Genomic DNA, 21,038 nt, shown 5'->3' with positions numbered 1-21,038 from the left:
TGTGCGCCATCTTTCATCACGGAAAAGGCCCTGTGAGGGCGAGGGGTGGAGGCGTTGTACTCTGGCAACTGCGTATTGCACAACTGTGCCCTAGGGAAGCCGATGATTGCGGCTCAATCTCCCGCGTACAAGGGAGTAAAGTGGGAAGGAAACATGACATCTTCCGTCACGCGCATAGCACCGGGTAGGAGAGTTTACTCCGGCAGCAACTGCACGGTGCATGCCGCGGCTTACCCTATCTTCAAAGTGATCTGCGTTGGGACTGAGTCAATGGTGGCTCATACCTTTGTGCGTGCAGCATTCTCGCCACTAAGTTTGCATTGAAGCGAATGTTTACAAGTTTACACGGCCGATAAAACTACTATTCTTACTTCGTGTAGCTGCCAACACATTTGCTACCGCAAGCAATGGTTCGCATTTCAGGCGAAACATTTTTAGAGATGGCAGCAGGAAAAAAAAAAAAAAAAAAAAAAAAAAAAAAAGAAAAACGAAATTTTAACCCACATAATGGACGTATCCCCCAACTTTGTGCATATTTTAGGGGAAGAAAGTGCGTTCATTATGCGAGAAAATACGGTATACACTATTATAAAACAAAAGGTGTTCTTAGGCCTTGCGAGAGCACTTCAATTCTCAGCACCACATTGTACTGCTCGGGGGTGGTGAAGGCCTTTGTTCCCTCCAGGCATTTAAGAGTACCAGAACAGGCTGGTGTCTGCAACTGCAGCGTTGCCACAAAGCAACGATCTTGCGCCTGTTACACTGGCAGCAGGCTAAGCCATTTTTTTTTTACACAGGTGGGGCATGTTTTTCCAGTTTATACATCATTTTATTGTTACTTTGTGAACATTACTAGCAATTTCTGACTGACATCACCTAGGTGCAGGATGGATGCACTTGTGATAATTTTGCCAACACTCCTTGCAGCCATGTATTGTGTGCAAAAGCAACAGTCCCACCATTCTAGTTTTGACCCCCAGTTATGCATCAGCAAGAAAAAACATCATTTCTACTTTAGGATGTTGCACAGGCCCCCAAGACACGTAACTCTTATGTCAGGTGATGCCCCATTGCAGTTTGAAAAAGGCTGGGAGTCTACGGTCACTTTTGCACGTGCATGTACGTGAAGTTACCATGGCACTGCCAAGAATAATGAGGCAAAGTTGAGCACAAATAAAAAAAAATCAAGGAAACATAAATACAGAATACAAGCAAAAAACAAAAAATCAGCCAAGAACCAAGAGTGCTGTCCACGAAAAACTCAATTAAGCCATAAACTGAAAAATAAACCTACCTCAACCTCTTTGGCAGGGGCTTTCCTCTTTCTTCCGACAGTCTTCTTTGGAGACACTTCCACCTGCAAGACAAATTCAAAACATTCTGTAATGTTTCCAGATAAATGTGCCTTATGTAAACAACAGCAACCAGTGCTGTAAAAATGTTTTGGTAACACCTTGCTATTCCCTACATCTATGGCCTCCTCTGAAGGGCACTAAAATTGCTCATTCAAATTTAAAAAAAGATCTAAATCTATTGAATTATAAGACCTATAGATTTTCCACCACTACATACTATCAGGCTGCCAAATATGTAGTGTAGCCCTTATCAGGCATGCAAGCTGACATAATGATGACATCATACTAAGTGATGAAAGCAGAAATTATTGAGTGTTCTAAGTTAGCCCAAACTTGTTCATGTTTCTTTTGCCCAATAACAGCCCATTTGACACTCCATGTTAAAAAGCCCATCCAATAAATTAAATACCTAGACAAAAGTAACAGCATGTAATAAAAGGCTCCTCAGAGTCAAATTGAACTGCAAAAAAAAAAAAAAAAAGATGCATCACTTAGGAGAGGATTATCACTTAGGAGAGGATATTATTTTTGCATAGCATGACAAGTGTGTTCCCATCATTTGCATGCTCTTTTATGAAAGTGGCACAAAAAAAAAACTGTGCTAGACTTTAAAAAACTTTCTTAAATTTCAAGAGTGACAGACGCTTTGGTTACAGTTACTACTAAGTAAGTCCCAATTGCATGCACCACTGGCTCAAAAATAAGCTCCGAGCAACGATACACCAGCACAGATTTGAATTGAATTGAATTCTGGGCTTTTACATGCCAAAACCACAATTTGATTATGAGGCACAACTTAGTGGGGGCCAAATTTTGACCACTAGGGGATCTTTAACATGCCCCTAATGCATGGGACATGGGTGCTTTTGCTTTTTGCCCCCATCGAAATGTGGCCACAGTTGCCGGGATTTGATCTCATCACCTCGTGCTTAGCAGCACAACACCACAGCCACTAAGCCACCACCGTGAGTCGCACACCATTTGCTGATGCCACAAAGTCACTCTGTTGTCATGGTCTGATTAGGTGTTTCAGGATAAGATGTCACAAGTGAACTTATGACTTGGAGACTTTCTTTGTAGCTCCGTATTGCTTATTTTCATTGGTTTCCTTAACTGCACTGACTTCTCACGCTTCATGTGTTTTCAACTGTATGCATTTGTTTGTGTGACTGCAAGACTGGCACTTTTGTTTCTATGATTGTGCAAAGGCAGGTGTGCATCTATAAACAACATAAAAGAAAGTAAATTCAATGCTGTGGAAGCTTACGCATGAGACACAGAAATGGGCACAGAATATTCAGTGCAGTTTTTTTTTCTATTGACTGGCACTGTCAATATGAGCAAGCACCTGAACAGATGTGAAGCAAGATGTGGCATACTGCCTTTGTTTAGAGGTGACTGTTCCATGCACTTGCCATGGGCGATTGTTTCACCCAACTAAAGCATGAAGCAGATATGCTAAGCAGTACTGCGAAAATTTAAATAGCAGAGTGTGCAAATACAATTTTTTTTTTTAATGCAATAGATACCAGACTTTTCAAGCGAAGCTTGTATTGCCTCACAAATGGCGCTGTAGTGGTCACGCAAAAGCCCAGTTGCTCCCAGAGCAGAGCAGCTGCGGGAAAGGGCGGTTTGATGAGTTTCAAATTTCAGACGTCAGATCGTTTGGCAGAAGAGGAATCATTTGCAAATCTTCCAATCTAGCTTGTGTGTCTTGACTTTCTCCAATGCACAACCGTCGCGTCATTACCGGTAAAGGCCTACATCCCAGAGAAACTGGCATGTACAAAGGGTACTGTTCGTGGTGCGGACCCTATCTTGCTCTCCTTAGGAAGTACTGGAGGACTTCCAAAAAGCTGATGTGGGGATAGTTTCGGTGTACCACTGCCACAGGGTGGTTGGCAGCACTCGAAGTACATAATAGCAACATTTGCTGGAACATCGTTTCCTACAGAGCTAACGGTAAGGCCTATTATCTATAGGGTAGATCGTTTGGAAACACGCCCGCCCTCGCCAGTGGAAGAACTGTTGGCATTTCAGATACAGCGGCAAAGCCTGTAAATCTGCGACGTGTTGTCACAACTGTGGTGCAAATCGCCAGACCATGCCAGATTTTGCATCAAGATTTGAGCTGCTAACAGTAAAAACTTTTCTTAGAGCATACGAATATGTTTTCAGGACAAGTTACTCGTTGTTTGTCGCACAACTGGCACTATCTTTCTTTTTTATTTTATGTGGCCATGATACTAGCTCCCCCAAGTCGTGTTTATGCAGTCTTAGCAAATATAAACATTAACCTACGATGAGTTCAATGTGTCACTTTTATAAAAGCATATACTTGTAAGTTTGATAATGTCTCACCAAGGAATGCTAAATTCATAGCCAAACAGACACTAGTCGGACTCTTGAGTGAGTATCTGGAAGATTTTCCCTCATACAATGCAGTGTCCACGGACACTTCACAAGAAGATGAGAAATCAGTGATAGGCATTTGCTCTCAAACACTATCATGGAGCTTCAATGCTATCTGTCGTCCCGATTACCCACCAATTTATGCGGCCGAATTCATGGCCATATGCTTGGTCGTATGCGAAATTCAGAAAAATGTGTCCCACATAATATTGCTCGGAGACTGCCTGCCAGTTCTTATGTCGCTAGAAAGCACAAATACTTCACTACTGCACCGATCACTACACTTTTTTATTCCACATCATGTTAAACAAATTCATTTTTTTTGTGGATACCTGGACATTGTGGACTAGCACTTAATGAGACTGCAGACAGTTTGGCAAACACAGCGCTTGGCGGGCCACTAAATTTCTTTATACCCAACCTTACTTTTCTGGCGGTAACAAGATTCCGAAGGTGACAACTTGTCCTAGGCAGAAAAGGTCCCCTCCTTGCTGCACCGTATTACAAACATTTAGCGTTCCCCTAGAATGTCTGGGCTTGTCCCTCTCAGCAATGCAAAGTTTCCATTACACTATTATGAAGTCGAATACCTCAACTAAATCTGTACACGAGTAGGTGTGAATTCGCACCATCGGACCTTTGTGCATCATGTGGGGATATAGAAACATTGGGCCATTTCCTCCTCTCCTGCCAAAAATATAATTCCAAAAGAAAGACCTACTTATAGCAAGCCCTACTGCGTATGAGCCTTCCTCTCTCAGTGATCAACATTTTATCTTTTGGGGCAAATACCCTTGGCCGAGCCCTAAAGGAAGTTTGTCAGATTGTACATGAGTACGTCATTGTGACTGGGAGACTCACGTTAAGCCCATTTTCCTCAATATTAACACTGAATCCTATTATTTTCGTAATATAGCATCTTCGTCAAAATTGGCATGACCACTATTCAAGAAGCGGAAACAGAAAAATAATTTACATTCACTATTTATTAGATATGGATAGTAAAGACCAATAAGTTTACAGGAAGCAAGAAGTTCATATTATGCTTCCACTGAGAACCATGGCCAATAACCCCCTTGTGGGTTTGTGCCAGAATTTGAAAGAAGGAGAACAAGAAGATTAAATGGTAGACACCACCCATCTTACCGAAGTTATGTCCTGTGGCTAGATAGTTTACCCGGACTGCTAAAACAAAGATGAGGGAAATGAAAGTGGATGAGAAATCTTGTCACAGGTGGGAGCCAAGCCTACATCTCTTGCATTACACGAGCAATGCCATACAAAATCAAACTACTCTGGTGGCTGCCCACTTTCTTGAGTATTTGCGTATGTGTACAAGATTAGCGCTGGCAGTGTCAGCCAGCCCAGCACCTTTCACGACCATGGTGGCAGATGTGGAAAACCTTTTTTAACCACAGGCACCATGCAGTACTTGAAAACTTAGGAGCAACTGACCAAACGAGGGTTTAATGGTCAGTTGTTCAAAGGGCGTTCCTTATCTGCCACCGGAGATATTTCTCATTTACAATGCTTATTTCTAAGTATCTGGCAATGTTATGTGTTTGGCACTTTCGTGGGGTGACAAGCCGCTCGAGCAAGTTGCCTATCAAGATGAACATTTCATCTCGGCATTCTGCTTGTGTGGATTTTCTTTTAGTATAATTTTTACAGAATGCTGGAAAGTACTGGATTTCCACCTTGAACCTTGTGGCACCAGAAGCAGATGCTGGCATGCAGGCCATGCACTTTTGGTCATTCATTAGTATGCGATATCATTACCTCCTACTAATTAGTTTTAATATTTTTAAATATAATTGTAGCACTGTGACTGAAATGTTAACACCTTTTTCTCATTTTGTTTTATTTAACTTGAATTTTCAAGAATTTATTTTTATTGAAGTTCTTCAGTTTTTTTTAATCCACGTTTCACCAGTTTGCATACAGTTGGAACTCGCAATGAGTATTTTCATACATATGCTTTGCTGGGTGCAATCCTTTTCTGTAGTAAAGCTTTATCAGTTGCATAAATAAAAAGCAAGGAAGGAAACAACAAATGGTACCTAAATACAAACAGTGGAACAAATACCATACGTCTTTAAGTGAATGATTCTTTCATGGAAGTGCAGCTTTCTTTGACTTCCTCCCTGGGTTTTGGCAAGCCTGCTCGGTTTGTTTCTCATTAACTAAAGCGGGCCAATTCCAGAGATAAAGTAATGAAAACTGGGCCTATCCCATGTGAAGAAATTATAAGGGATGTGGCGAGAGGAGGAATGCGGTGAGAGGAGCAAGAAAAATTTGCATATTGAAACCACAACTCAACAAAATTCCAGCCGACTTTCAAGGAAGCTAACACTGTCTGTGACAATGCCTATCTATACATAGGTATAGATATGTGTTGTCGTGTGCAGATTTAGATGTGCGATTACTCCTCCACTTCACTGCCCTGCTCTCACTGGAGTCATGCACATCCTCTCAATCCTTCACAATCACCCTAATTCGTTTACCTAGCCCTCAGCTCATTCATCCTCTAGCACTTTCAGAACAACAGCCAGAATTCGTAGTGCTTGCAGGTGGCGGCCATCGCTTGCTGCGAACTGGGGAGAACCGACACGTGCAATGGTGCTCAGCCTGCTTATTTCGCATGCCTGCCATTGGCGTTCACTAGTCATCGCTGCCTGACCCACCAAAGCTGCAGTACCTGTGCAGGCAGCGCTGACAGAACATGCTTACAAAAACTATGGGAAGCTGATAAAGTGCGACGCTCTAGCATTACCGCAGAGGAAAGCTAACACACATTAGCCAAAGCTAGTGCAGCCACTTGTGCCTGTCATTTTGCACAAGAAGGTACAAGTGGTGATCCTAATGTTACTTCTCACAATAACAGACTAGGTCACCAGTGCCACTCATTCGAGTCTGCTGATAACTACTTTCAAAGACATTTATTGAATTATGAGTTCAGCTCTGTGTGCAGTGTCCAGGTGTCTTTGCTTCAAGTCAGATGTGTAGCTGTCCAGCTGTAAATTTTTATCGACCCAGAACCTTATCCGAATATAAAAGTGTCAAAGTAGTCTGACAGCTCACTTGTAGGCGATTCAGGCTTTATTTTGATTTGTTTTTTCTAAGTATGGCCTGAACTGGTAGGCTATGAGTAGACCCATCCATTTTATGCTTTGCCTCTTCTCTGTTGTCGTCAGCCATATTGTCTCTTTCTTTCCTCTCGCCCCAGTGCAATCTAGCTGGCCTCAAGAATGTACCTCAGACTGATCTCTCTGCTTTTCATATAATCAAACTTTTCTCCCTTTTCACAATGCCAAGGTAAAAGATATGTAATAAATTTTTTTTGCTTGCAGTGCATTGACGTAGCACCACCACACTTATTCACTTGCACGTAACTTGCAATACAGCACAGATATGTGGACACTGTTAAGACTGATAACAAGAAAAATGGTGTTCTCCTCATCAAGCACTACTTGTGCTGCATGTTTTGCTACATGTCTGCACAACTGCAAAAAGCAAACATTGAAGTATGTCCTTTTCAACTAGGAAGAAGTAACTCTCAAGTTGGAGAGTGATAGCAATGAAACAGCTGCCCAATGACGGTCCTAAGTTGCCTGATAAAGAAGACATCTGGCTGAGAAGACAATGAATGCAAGTGGATGCAAGTAAATCAAGTTTCCCACGCTTCTAAGTTGTTGCAATGCCAGACATTTGGACATTTATAATGCTTGCTTTATATCAAGAACATTTATTATATCCACTGCATGTTGTACAGAGGCTGACATTCATTGTGAAGGGATGCATAGAAACGGACACAGAACACCTAGGCACCACAAGTGCTTGTGGTGTCATAGGTTTTCTGTGTCCATTTCTTTGTATTCCTTCACAATGTGTATCAACTAGCCCAGCTAGCTCTCTACTATGTTGAGGCAAACATTCCTTTAGTTCTGAATAACACTTTTGTTACGATAGCAATTGTATGGATACTCCAAGTGGATTTTGGCTATCGCCGTGATGTTCTGTATAAAAGCCCAAGGGCGATAACACCGTCGCCGCATGTTGTATGCTGTATGTGTGAGTGAAAGCGCGTGAGGGAAGCCAACGATCGCGGCTCAATCTGGCATGCGCAAACGAAGAAAGCGAAGAGCAAATGCACCATTTTCCATCGCGCAAAAGGCCGTGAAGAGATAGGAAGGAGCAGAGGTGGCATGCCTCAGCAGCAACTGCGTATTTCGCGACCGGGTGCAAGGGGAACTGATAATCGCGGCTCATTCTCGTGCGCCATATATGGAGGCAAGCGGGAAGGCAGCGCAAGCGGGAAGAGAGTCGAGAAATGGCAAAGGAAAAAAAGGCAACTTATCACTCAAACTGCAACTGCCATACCTCCTGAGCATCTTTCATAGCCCCGGAAGTGGGTGGCCTGCCAGGAGATCTCTTAGTTGAAGATTCCCTACTGGTTGAAGGAAGGGCCTTTAAAGATATAAGAAAAAAAAAAGACAATTAAAATGGAAAACTGTAGAGAACAGCAGCAATATCAACCTAGTCATGGTTGTGAGGATGAAGGGCAAAGCACCACATAATTAAAGAATGGCAAGCAACAATACAACAACAAAAAATGTGCTGTTTACCTTCCAGAGACTGCTCAGTGCGTTATAAGGAGCGGCATAGTTGGGGGACACCGTGTATTAACCACCTGGGGTTCTATAATGTGCAGCCAAATCATGGCACACTAGTGCTCACTGTTTCTGCACACCATCCCCACTGGAATTCAGCAGCTGTGGCCAGTATTCAACCCCAAACCACATGCTTAGCAGCAAACAAAATGCCATTAGTCACTAAGCTACTGCAGTGGGAGACAACAAGAAAAAAATAAGAAACTAGGACGGCGGACTCACATTATGTATTTCCACCATGGTCATTATCAACTTACCATTTTTTCTAGTGAGAATTGTGTCAGAGCAGTATACAAAATTTCTATTCGATGTCGAACTTGGGGTAAAAAAACCTGGACGCAGTGTATGTTACATACTACCACTATGGGAGATAGGCCAGCAGAGGAATGACGGACTGCTCCCAGATTTGCCTGAACTTTGTGCTTCTAGGCTCAAGCGACCTTCTTGAATATACTTGTCATTTGAAATTCCTTTTATGTCGTCCACTAGCCTCATTCAGCAATGTTGCGAAGGTAGCACACAACAAAACTGAACCTGGAAGAGCATCGAAAGAAACTGCTATGCGATTTATTAATGTGCTCACACTAAACTGTAAAAATATCCCTGTAGTATCATAATTCCTAGTGTGGTTGAACAATAATAATAATATTTGGGGTTTTACGTGCCAAAACCACTTTCTGATTATGAGGCACGCCGTAGTGGAGGACTCCGGAAATTTTGACCACCTGGGGTTCTTTAACGTGCACCTAAATCTAAGCACACGGGTGTTTTCGCATTTCGCCCCCATCGAAATGCGGCCGCCGTGGCCGGGATTCGATCCCGCGACCTGTGGTTGAACAACGGAGCACCAGATTTGCCTCTAGTATTCTCAGCAGGTAACTTCATAGGTTTTTCTCCAATGAAGACATTTAAATGCACTACAACCCAACTACTCTTGGGCTCCTAGAATTTTTTCAATTCATTTTGTACAAGGTATCGAGTGCCAGAACAGCCCCTATCCTTAAACACTGGAGCCAATACAATTGCAGTTTTTTTAAAGCTATAAGCAACATCAAAGCTTGAACTGTTTTTGCCCTCCAAGGACATATTCTAATGGTTCAGAACAAATTTCCTCTAAGGCATTCCAACAGTTAAAGCAGCCCTATTAGTGGTAAACTGCTCAGATGCCAAAAACGACTCTCGGCCATAGTGCCTACCCATCTAAATCAGCCTGTAAAGAAAAACCAGCTAGCACAAAGTATGTGCCATTGCCAAGTGGCAGATAACATGTTTTGCTAGTGTCTCAATATGAGCTGAAGTGTTGTTGAAACACATATAAATAACCTTATTGCTCAACACACACATGGCCTCACACAAAAGCAGAACATGTATGGCATGCATTCTTTTACTATATGACATGCTGACAAGATTTCCATGTGGCGTCTACGATACAGCAGATAAAGCCCTAACGTTCCTCCACAGCAAGCCTTTTTTGAAATGCTGTGAACACGCTGAAAATGAGGAAAAGTTAGCACAAATCTAGGGCAGTAACTAACAACACAACCTGACTGCATTAACACAATCTAAAAAAAGAATGCATGGAGTTTCAAGCCAGGGCCCTGGTACTAGCATAATTATTTTAGATACTGGAAGTAAAAGAAAGCATGTATTAGATCATTGTTCCATTTTTTTTGGGATCATTACCATTAGGAAAGCCTACGTAAGAAGAGAGTGGACAGTGGTCTTGAGCAAAGCAGGGCAACAAGCTAGCTTTTGGAGGAAAGCTTGAGGCACAACTTCACAGAACATTTAAGACTGACAGAGCCAATAAAGGAAGGAAAATTTATGCATAGAATGCTCTACTCTTTATCCTGTACAAGTCAAGTCCACCATCCCCCTTCCTTCCCTGACTTCTTAGATTGAAGGACAATATTTAGGATGGTGACCATGAAACAATCCTACTTAAAGAATAAGCAATGCAATGCATTATACACTGCACTAAAGGACTCTTCACCAGGTCCCATTGCAAATCGTAGTTATACACCGAAGGAATAGCGAGGAACTTTTTCTCGGAGGGGGGCTTTTGGCCGCACGCGCACGTGGCCTTTCTGGCTAGATGATGTGCTAAGCACGCGCAGGGGGAGGGGGGGGGGGGGGCTGGCCAGGTGGAATCTTGGTACACCAAAATTTAAAAGGAGGGGGGTGGAACGTGTGCCTGGTGTGCACCCCACTTACTGGCTCCACCCCTGATACACTGGAATGTGTAAAGTGCTGCCCAGGGAGCATCTTACAGCAAAAATTTTTCAACTGTTCAAGATTAGAGGATATACGGGGAATTGAAATGTAACATTGATATGCTGCCAAGAGTTGAGTTGATTGTAAGCATAAACGCTCTCTTCCTCTGCCTCGACTAGCATCCGTAAGAGACATTTTTTCCTTCCTTGCCTTCTCCTATAACGGAGCTGAGCGACTACATAGCATCGAATTCATGAACACAGCCTCTTCTTTTTTTCTTTTAATTTTTCGCAGTGTAGCACACTTTTACTGGTGGTATTGCACATTCTGCACTGGATGGTTTCAAAGGTAGGGCGCACGAGCTTTCTTTTTAAATCTGAACTGTTTTTGTGCTGTGGAGTGGCTCGGAGACTTGATCGTTGGAACATGATTTATACACCGCACTTGTCTGTTTGCTACACCAAAACCTGGTGAGGGATCCTTTAAAACTTCTTTATTATTTACGCGTCTACTACAAACGTCCTTGCTGAAGTTCTAAACAACAATGGGTCTTGTCTTGCTCCTGGATTTTCCTTCTGGTTAACTTTTGAGAGGCAAGAAGTCTGATTACATTTCTTACAGCCAGCACATGCTCTTCTATAGATCAAACTGCAGGAGACAGCAAGAATACAATGCTGGCATACAATGACAAATATTTATGCAGCAGTGACACAATGGGGAAGCACAGCAGGCATTCCATTATACCAGCTGGAAACATGTTCATTCTTGGACCATTTGAAGACAGAAGACAATTCTTAAATACAATAGGGGAGGCAAGTGTTAACTTTTTCTTCAGTGATAACACCATCTTGGCTGCATTGTTGCCTGCTGAAGAAATTTGTTCTCAACTGTCATTCTGTCTGAAATATTACATACAGGGATACTTGCACAAGGCTTCAAAGCCACATGACTGGCATTGCACTCTAAGTTTATGCAAGTTCGATTTCAACATACAGCTGGCACTTTCATTTGGGCCCACGGGTACCCTGGGTGAGAAATCAAGCCAGGCCCTACTGAGACTTGGCCTTCTGCAATGCTGCCCGACTGCCAACCACTTCTCGCCATTTGCCTTATAAACAGCCAAGGACCACCATACAGCGGCACATAACTACAATGACACACAAAAAAGCGACAATGAGAACAGGAGATACTGGCACAAGAAAGAAATATTTAAGAGCTAAAGACTATTATTACCGTCTTCGGTGAAATCATCATGCTCACTGGTGACTCGAGTGGCGATGACTTCACCTGCACATTAAAAAAAAATTCAGACAGAGCAGCAACAGGATATATACATATATATATATATATAGCGCAATTACGAAAATTGCATTCTTAATGTTTAAATGTTTCAGCCGTGGCATGGCCTTTGTCAGAATAAACACAGATGCACGCGCGCACCCGCTTTTATGGGCATGTGCACGTGGGCATAATCAGCAGTACATGCACGTGTACACTTGCATATAATAAAAATAAGTGCAGCAGTAAGTATAACTTCAGCACGATAAATGATATGTATGAAATATCATTATGGTATCACGATGATTGTACATGAAGTTACAGAATGATATCAATTGCGACATGGCAAAACTAGGAACAAATTGATTTGGCACGCTTTATCAATTCTGTACAAGAACATACACATCAAGATATGGCAGAAAGGCACGACAGTTTTCCTACGCTCTCGTTGATACCAGATGACACAGTGTTAAATTTATGGATGAGAAAGGATTCTCGTACTTCTCGATCATGGTGCGATCATGATCATAAGTTATACTTACTGCTGCACTTTTTTCTTTTATTATTTGCAAGTGTACACATGCATGTACTGCTCATTATGCCCACGTGTGCATGCCCATAAAAGCGGGTGCACACTTGCATCTGTGTTTATTCTGACGAAGGCCGTGCCATGGCCGAAATGGTAGAACATTAAAAATTCAACTTTCGTAAGCGTGTGCTTTCATTTCTTCAACTACCTATGCACCAGACCTACAGAACTTTTCCTTGAATTACACACATGCACACACTGTGTAGATAAGGGCAGCCTTTTGCAAGTAGTTCTTCCAGTTCAATAGCTGACTCAGTTGTGCTCAAATATTGCGCAGAGGATGTATTCCATACTGCACATTGTTATACCCCATTTAAACGCAGAAGTTGCCTTTTCCATATGGGATGAATCAGAAGCACATGTGGGCTATAGTGATCCTAGATGGAAATGTCTCAAATATGCCCGGTAAGTGTACTGTCAATGTGTTTTACTGGTACTAACATTTGGGCAGACACTTGAGCTCAACAAGAAAGCTAGAGAAGAATTGAAGAACTATGCAACAAGCTTTCGAATTAAAAAGGTTAGGTGTAACCTCAAAAGAGAGCAGTGTGGATTAGAGAGAAAACAGGGGTAGTCGATATTCTAGTTGGTACTAACAACAACAACAAAAAAAAAAAAGAGCTGGGCAGGTCATGTAATGTGTATAGCAAATAACCAGTGGTCCATTTAGAAGCACAACTGAGAACACCAGAAAATTAGGTGGTGTAATGAAATGAGGGAACACACAGCCATAAGATGGAGTCAGCTGGCACAAGACAGTGATGATGGCTGCTGCTGCTGATGATGATATCAGCAGCAATACTGGAAAGAGTAGGCAAGTAATGCACTCACATATAGAAGCAAAAGATATTGTTACGGGGAGATCTACAAAAAAAGGGGATTTATTTACACTATGTACAAGGAGACTAAAAGTGGGGCAGCAACAACAAAGATGCTGAATGATAGACCTCACTTTGTCCTCCTCTTGTATGCTCTACAATTCAGCATCTTCTATATCCGCAGGAGAACTGGCTCATAACCCTACCTCTCCGGCAGCGAAATCACCGACTCTATGCAGGTGATCAAAGCTACACGAAAGAACAAGCGCACAAGGTATTAAGGGATGTCCGCGGCACGATAGGGCTTGAGACGGACGTGTACAATGTTCATGCAGGGATGAGCAGATGATGATGAAGGCAGCAGGGGAGCAATTTCATAAGTGACATCAGTCACCTGGCGGCACACGCAATATGGACTGGTGTACTGGAAAAGCAGTTTTTCGTGTACTCTGACACGTCATGCTGGGGACTACAGGAAGACGAGCAATCCAGGGACAAAGCAGGTGGTCCTATGGTAGCTGTTGTAGCAAGACTGCTGGTGGATTTGGGACTCAGAAAATCGAGTGCAAGCAACTTGATGTGCTTGGTCGGCACGGGCTATAGGATCTCGAGCATATTCAGTGGGTGGGCACCCAGAAGAAGGCACCAGGGTGTCCATGGGTAATGTAAGATTGTGACGATATATAAAAAAAAAAAGGCGAATAACCAGCAGTCTTATGCTTGGAAGTGTTGTACGCAAATGTCACAAAAGATAATGCAGCGTTCCAGTCCTGGTGGTTGTCCGACACATACGTGGCCAACATGTCGGTAAGTGTGCTGTTGAGGCATTTTGTAAAGCCATTCGTCTGTGGATGGTAGGCTGCAGTCTATTTATGTTGTGTCCCGCAGGATTTTAGAATACCATCAATCACCCTCGACAGGAACTGTCTGCCCTGATCAGTTAGCAGCTACCGAGGGGACCCGTGCTGGAGCATGATGTTATGCAGAAAGAAGTATGCAACGTCGGTGGCACAGCTAGTGGGGAGTGCATGCATAATGGCAAACCACATTGCATAATCTGTGGCAACGGTGACGTACATGTTGCCAGAGGTGGATAAGGGAAATGGACCAAGTAAATTGAGGCCGACACGGTGAAATGGCTCATACGAAATGTCCAGAGGCTAAACATGGCCTGCAGGTGGCAGTGTCAACCTTTTCCTGCGCTGGTAAAGGTCGCACGAGCCCATGTCATCTGGGTGTGTCACGTGTGTGACACACCCAGATGGCTCACCTTTGGTGCGTCGTGCAGCTGCGCCAGGACAGTAAACAGTGGTGAGTCGGGATGACACGCAACAGGTCAGGACTTATGGGGAGTAAACTGCAACGATGTATCGTGTCATATTGGAGTACAAAAACACGGAGAGAAGGATCAGGAGTGTGGGAGTACAAATTTTCGATGATCTTGCGTAGAAACGCGTCAAGGCATTGTTCAGCAGCGATGTTGAAGAGTTGAGATATGAAAAGAACAAAAGGGCTGGAGTCGCTCAGGGCAGTGTCCGGTGGATCTATGGGGTACCTGGAGAGGCAGTCAGCATCCTGGTGCAAGCAGCCAGATTTGTAAACGATGGTACATGAATATTCTTGAAGTCGCAGTGTGCAATGACCAAGGCGACCAGTAGGATCTTTGAGAGCAGACAGCCAGGAGATAGCGTGGTGGCCAGTAATGACGGTGGAGGTAAGGGCGAAATCTGGCGATGGCCGAGACAAGAGTGAGACACTCTCTCTCTCTCTGTGATCGAATAGTTTCGCAGTCCTGACCATGCTGGCTATGGGCTAGAACTGTGCCAATACCATGGCCACTGGCATCGGTATGGATTTCCGTAGTCGCAGAGTCATTGAAGTGAGCAGACCCTAGTGGTGATGTTAGTAGTGCAATCAGCTGTGAGAAGGCAGACGCTTGTTCAGGACTCCAGGAAAAAGTCACGTCTTTATTAAGAAGGCTGCTTAGGGGCTGTGCTATTTCTGCAAAATCTTTCACAAAATGCAGAAAATAAGAACAAAGACCAAAAAACAAATGAACGTCCTGAGTAGAACGAGGTGTCGGAAAGTTGGTAACGGCCCTAACTTTGGTAGGGTCACGCTGTATACCTGTAGCATCGACAAGACGGCCAAGTACAGTGATCTCTCGGCACCTGAAGTGGCATTTGGCAGAGTTAACTTGAAGACCAGCATTGCGAAGGATGCACAGAATAGCCGAGAGTCTATGTAGATGACTGGAGAATGTAGGCGAGAAAATGACGTCATCGAGATAGCACAGGCAAGGTAGACCAATTGAAACTGCGATCGAGGTAGCAGCACAAGCCAGTAGACTCCTTGAAACTGCGAAAAAGGGAATCCATCATTTGTTCGAATGTTGCCGGGGCATTCACAAGCCAAATCGCGTAACTTTGAACTGGTGGAGCCCATCAGGTGTATAAAGGTGGTCTCCTCCATGTCTTTTTTTATTAATGGTGATTTGCCAGTAGCTGGATCAAAAGTCTATAGAAGAAAAGTACTGTGAGCCGTGCAGAGAGTCAAGGGAGCCGTCAATTCGCGGCAAAGGGTACACGTCCTTAGTAATCTTGTTTAGATGCCAATAGTTGACACAGAACCACCAGGTGTCCTTTCTTTTCCGACAAGCACCACAGGGGATGCCCAAGGACTCATAGATGGTTTGATGATGTCTTTGGCAAGCACTTTCTTGACTTCCGTTTGGATTATGTAGCATTCAGTAGCAGACACTTGGTAAGGCTGCCTATGGATGGCATTGGCATTCACGGTGTCAGTGCGATGAGTCAACTTTTATCTGACTCAGATGGGGCAAAGCAAAATCGAAAATGTTGCTGTAAGCAACTAGCAAGCGACGAAGGTCGCCAGACTGAGCAGTCGAAAGGTCTGGCGCAATCATTGCGTCAAAATGGGTGTCAAATAAAGTGCTGGTGTCAGGGCTTCAAGAAGACTACGGGGCATCGATAGTGTGGGCCAGAGGGTCGTGTACATTTAAAGGCACTATGCTGCCCAGCGTGATACCCTCAGGAAGCAATTGTCGTGTGCGTCCAAAGTTCAGAATAGGAATACATGCCCAGTTCGCAGTAGCAGCCACAGCGGAGTGAGGGAGAGCTACACACCTTGTCAAAAGAGCATCTAGGGGAGAAGAGGTCACGTAGTTGCAATCACAAACCATGGGATCTGAGGTCAGTGTGACATACGTCACAGTAGCTGGTTGAAGGCGAACAAACTCCGTGACACAAACGCAGTGGTGACTCGCTGGTGAGATCGGGCATAGAAGGAAGTTCCAACTGCAGAAGGCCAGAAGAGCAGTCAACAAGGGCAGGCAGATGAGTACTCAGGAAGTCATGTGCGAGGATGACTTCATGTGGACGCTGGTGCAGAACAACAAACAGAACCCAGATCTGGTGGCTAGCGAAGCTCACAAGGGCAGTACACATGCCAATGACGCAAGATGTACCACTGTCGGCAACACGAATGACAGGTGATGCCGAAAGCATCAGAACCTTGCAGACATGACGAAAAAGGCGAGCGCTTATAACTGATAATTGCGCCCCCGTGTCTATGAGCGCCGAAAGAGGCACGCTGTCCACTTATATGTCCAAAAGATCTTGTCAGGTAGCCAGGGTCAACAGAGGATTTCCGGGTCGGTTGGCCAATGCAGCATCACCTCCGGGAGCTGCTCTGGTCAGTTTTTTGAAGTGGGATGGCGAGGACATGGCAACGGCGAGTGACGTGCAATTGGGGAGCGAGAATGCCGGTTCTATGGGGACGGCGAGGGGCGGTCACAGGATGGAGTCGGAGCAGCAACATTATAGTGCGGCGGGTCATTGCCGGCATAAAAAGGTGAGGATTGGCTCTCTCCGGGGGGTAAGTGTGCGTGGGACGAGGAGACGAAAGCCAACCATAGCAACAATGGCAGGAAATATGACCTGTCCCATTGCAGTTGAAGCATATTGGCCCGCTGTCATGTGTGCACCACTGGTTTGGGTCGCGGTTTCCGAGATAGGTTGATTGTGGGCAGGGACGTCGAAAGAAATTGCTGACCGTAGGGCTACTTACAGCATCAATGGGACAGATGCCTGCGTTTGCCAACTCTTCATATACGACAGGTTGAATCTAAGATGCTTCCGGGTGGGACTTGTGGTAAGGACGAGCCTGAGGAACCAATGGAGACACAGCCTCGATCTCGTGCCTGACAAGACGCGGCAAGTTTTCAGCACCAGGCGGCTGGAAGTCTTCACATGATGAGGTAGCGGCGATATTAGGGAGCCGAACGAATTGTTGTGAGACACGACAGCTCTTTGCTTCTTCAAAGCGTTGATGCTCTCTTCTAATGTCGTCGACAGTCAAGCAGTCCTTGTACACAAGTAAATTAAAGGTGTTGTCGGCGATGCCTTTAAGAAAAGAATGTGGCTGAGTGTCAGCTTTGGGCATCTTGTCGTCAACCCGCCAACAGAGTGCTAATACATCTTGAATGTACACAACATTCTGTTCAGTAGATGTTTGGGACCGGCATGAAAGTTCCTTCTTGGCGGCTCACTGGCACTCAACCGGCTTCTTAAAGAGTTCCTGCAGTTTTTGCTTGCAGGTATCCCAACTGGTCAATTCCTCCTCGTGTGTTTGGAACCAAACACGGGCCGTTCCCGTGAGGTAATAAGTTATGTTAGCCAGCATTATAGTCGGGTCCTACTGGTTGTCCTTGCTGGCTCGTTCGGATTTGATTAGCCAGTCTTCGACGTCCATGGTGTCAGTGCCGGTGAAGGAGCTAGGGTCTTGAAGTTGGATCAAAACAATTGGTGTTGTGGTAGCTGAAGCCAAAGCAGCGGGCCTCTCAGTCGGCATGGTCGAATGGCCCGCAAGATGTTCACTGCGAAGTTCCGTGATGGGCTCGTGATGTACCCTGCAACTCTACCAAGATGTTAGAGGGAGATCTACAGAAAAGAGGGTTTATTTACACTATGTACAAGGAGACTAAAAGTGGGGCAGCAACAACGAAGATGCCAGACGATAGACCCCAGTTTGTCCTTCTCTTGTCCGCACTACACTTCAGCATTTTCTTCCATATCTGCTGGACAACTTGCTCATAACAATATTGTTACGGGGATATTGGGAGTATAGACTTAATATATTTACAGTATATATACAAGCATAGTCAATGTGGTCAAGGTGGCTGACCAGCAACAACACGCAGCAGCCAGCGTCTCGCCATCTTCTTCGTCCTCTCTCTCTTCTGTCATCTTTCCATAACAGGACCCCCGGGAGGTGAAGTGCCATCCCGGTGCATGGTAGGCAAAGAACTGTGAGCGAAGTATGGCTTCCGCCGCGAAATGTGCACGACGTCAACAGGCGGCGGACTTGAGGATGGATGAAACTGTAACGGCGCAATCTCGTAATTGATGTCGTTAACTTGACGTAGGACTTCATAAGGCCCTGTTTAGCAAGAGAGGAGCTTCTGGGAGAGGCCAACCCGTCGACACGGTGACCAAAGCAGCCCCCAAGCACCTGGGGCGAACTGAACATCATGATGGCACCGGTCGTAACACTCTTTTTGCAGGTGCTGTGGGGCTAATAAGAGAGATCGGGCAACTTGACGCGCCATGTGAGCGCAATCTATGACTTCACGAACGTACTCAGTGGTGACGCGGAGCACAGAAGGTATGATAGTGTCAAAGGGCAAAGTGGGGTCGCGACCATACAAAAGATAAAAGGGTGAATATCCTGCGGTGTCATGTTGGGACGAGTTATATGCGAATGTCACGTAGGCCAGCGTGGCATCCCAGTCGCGGTGATCATTGGAAACTTACATCAACAGCATCTCTGTTAGTGTTCAGTTGAGACATTCCGTAAGACCATTCGTTTGTGGGTGGTAGGCGGTGGACAGCTTGTGCTCAGTGGCACAAGAGCGGAGGAGGTCGTCCACAACTCGAGACAAGAACGAGCGGCCGCGGTCTGTAAGTAACTGTTGAGGTGCACCATGCTGGAGAATGACGTCGTGAAGGAGAAAATCGGCGACGTCAGTTGTGCAACTAGTCGGCAACGCCTTTGTTATCGCGTAGCAAGTCGTGTAATCAGTAGCAGCAGCGATCCACTTATTCCCTCTAGTCGCCGCCGGAAAAGGGCCAAGCAGGTTGGTCAAGGCCAACGCGAAAGAATGGTTCAGAGGGAATTTCCATGGGATGGAGTCAGCCAACAGGTGGCAGGGGAGGTTTCTTCCGGCACTGACACAATTCGCAAGTTGCGACATAACGATACACAGAGTGGCAGAGGCCCGGCCAGAAGAACCGGCGTCGCATGTGGTCGTATGTACGCAAAACTCTAAGGTGTCTCGCCGTCGGTGCATCATGAAGTTGTTCGAGAGCGATGGATCGCAGATGACGAGGAAGGACAAGCAGCAACTCAGGGCTGTCAGGGGTCATATTGTGGCGGTAGAGGCTGCCGTCGTGCAGCACGAACATGCGGCACATGCCGTCAGTGCTGCCAGATTGCACTCCGGTGATGATGAACTGTAAGGATTCTTATTAAACTTTTGCGCGCACAAGGACAGGACGTCGAACGAAGAAGGGACACACAATATGCGCATGTTGTGTGTCTCTTCTTCGTTCGACGTCTTGTCTTTGTGCGTGCAAAAGTTTAATAAGAACCATGTACAACCAACTCGCCCAAAACGTAGCGCTATTGTAAATATTCATCGCATTGTTGTTAAGTGCGCATGTCGGTCATGTCAGTAAAAGCCATCACGCAGGTCACCGGATCATACGTAGCAGGATCAGGGGGATCAACGGGGTGACGAGAGAGGCAGTCAGCGTCCTTGTGGAGGCGTCCAGTCTTGTAACTGACTATAAATGAAAATTCCCGGAGAAACAAAGCCCAGCGAGCGAGCCGTCCTGTCGGGTCCCAGAGGGAAGACAGCCAGCAGAGTGTGTGGCGGCCTGTAACGACCGAAAACATGCAGCCGTACAAATGTGGCCGGATCTTGGCAACAGCCCAAACTAAAGCCGAGCACTCCCGCTCGGTGATGGAGTAATTTCTCTCGGCAGGGGACAGCAGGCGGCTGGCATAAGCTATCAAGCACATGGTGCCATTCTGTTGTTGGACGAGAACAGTGCCGATGCCATGGCCGCTTGCTTTAGTGTGGACTTCAGTTGGTGCAGATGGATCAAAGTGGGCAAGTATGGGAGGGGTGGTCAGGAACCCGATAAGGGCGGCGAACGCATGAGCCTGCTCCAGGCCCCACGAGAATGGTGTGTTCTTTTTTAGATCATCTGTCAAAGGCCGAGCAACGTCGGCGAAGTTTTGACGAATTGGCAAAAGAACACAGGCCGACGAAGCAGCGCACGTCAGAAGAAGAACGTGGCACAGGGAAACTGCGTTCGACGCAAACTTTTTCCAGGTCTGGTTGAACACCGGATGCGTCAACCAGGTGTCCCAACACGGTAATCTGACGCCACCCGAATGGACACTTCATGGAATTGAGTTGGAGGCTGGCTTTTCGGAAGACCGCAAGAATGGCAGCGAGTCGGGTGAAGTGGCTGCCGAACATCGGAGAAAAAACAACGTCGTCAAGGTAACTGAGACAGGCGGTCCATTTGTAGCCTCGCAGAAGAGAGTCCATCATACGTTCAAATGTCGTAGGAGCATTGCATAGGCTAAAGGGCATGACTTTGAACTTATA

At 45.3% G+C, this 21,038-nt stretch overlaps 1 protein-coding gene across 6 annotated transcripts in view; it reads right to left on the bottom strand.

Annotated features, from left to right (window-relative positions):
* The window catches only part of LOC142568586 (histone acetyltransferase KAT5-like), a 146,920-nt gene that overhangs the window by 55,689 nt on the left and 70,193 nt on the right, over window positions 1-21,038 (bottom strand). For all 6 annotated transcript variants that reach the window (XM_075678462.1, XM_075678463.1, XM_075678461.1 and 3 more), the window contains 3 exons: window positions 11,885-11,938; window positions 8,148-8,234; window positions 1,295-1,357 (listed from right to left, as the gene is read on the bottom strand). In XM_075678462.1, the coding sequence (XP_075534577.1) occupies window positions 1,295-1,357; window positions 8,148-8,234; window positions 11,885-11,938 (204 nt within the window). The remainder of the gene's footprint in view (window positions 1-1,294; window positions 1,358-8,147; window positions 8,235-11,884; window positions 11,939-21,038) is intronic.

The sequence above is a fragment of the Dermacentor variabilis genome, unplaced genomic scaffold (assembly GCF_050947875.1).
Source record: "Dermacentor variabilis isolate Ectoservices unplaced genomic scaffold, ASM5094787v1 scaffold_22, whole genome shotgun sequence".
NCBI classification, from domain to species: Eukaryota; Metazoa; Arthropoda; class Arachnida; order Ixodida; family Ixodidae; genus Dermacentor; species Dermacentor variabilis.
The sequence above is the reverse complement of the archived record's forward strand: the minus strand, read 5'-3'. Positions and strand labels throughout refer to the sequence as shown.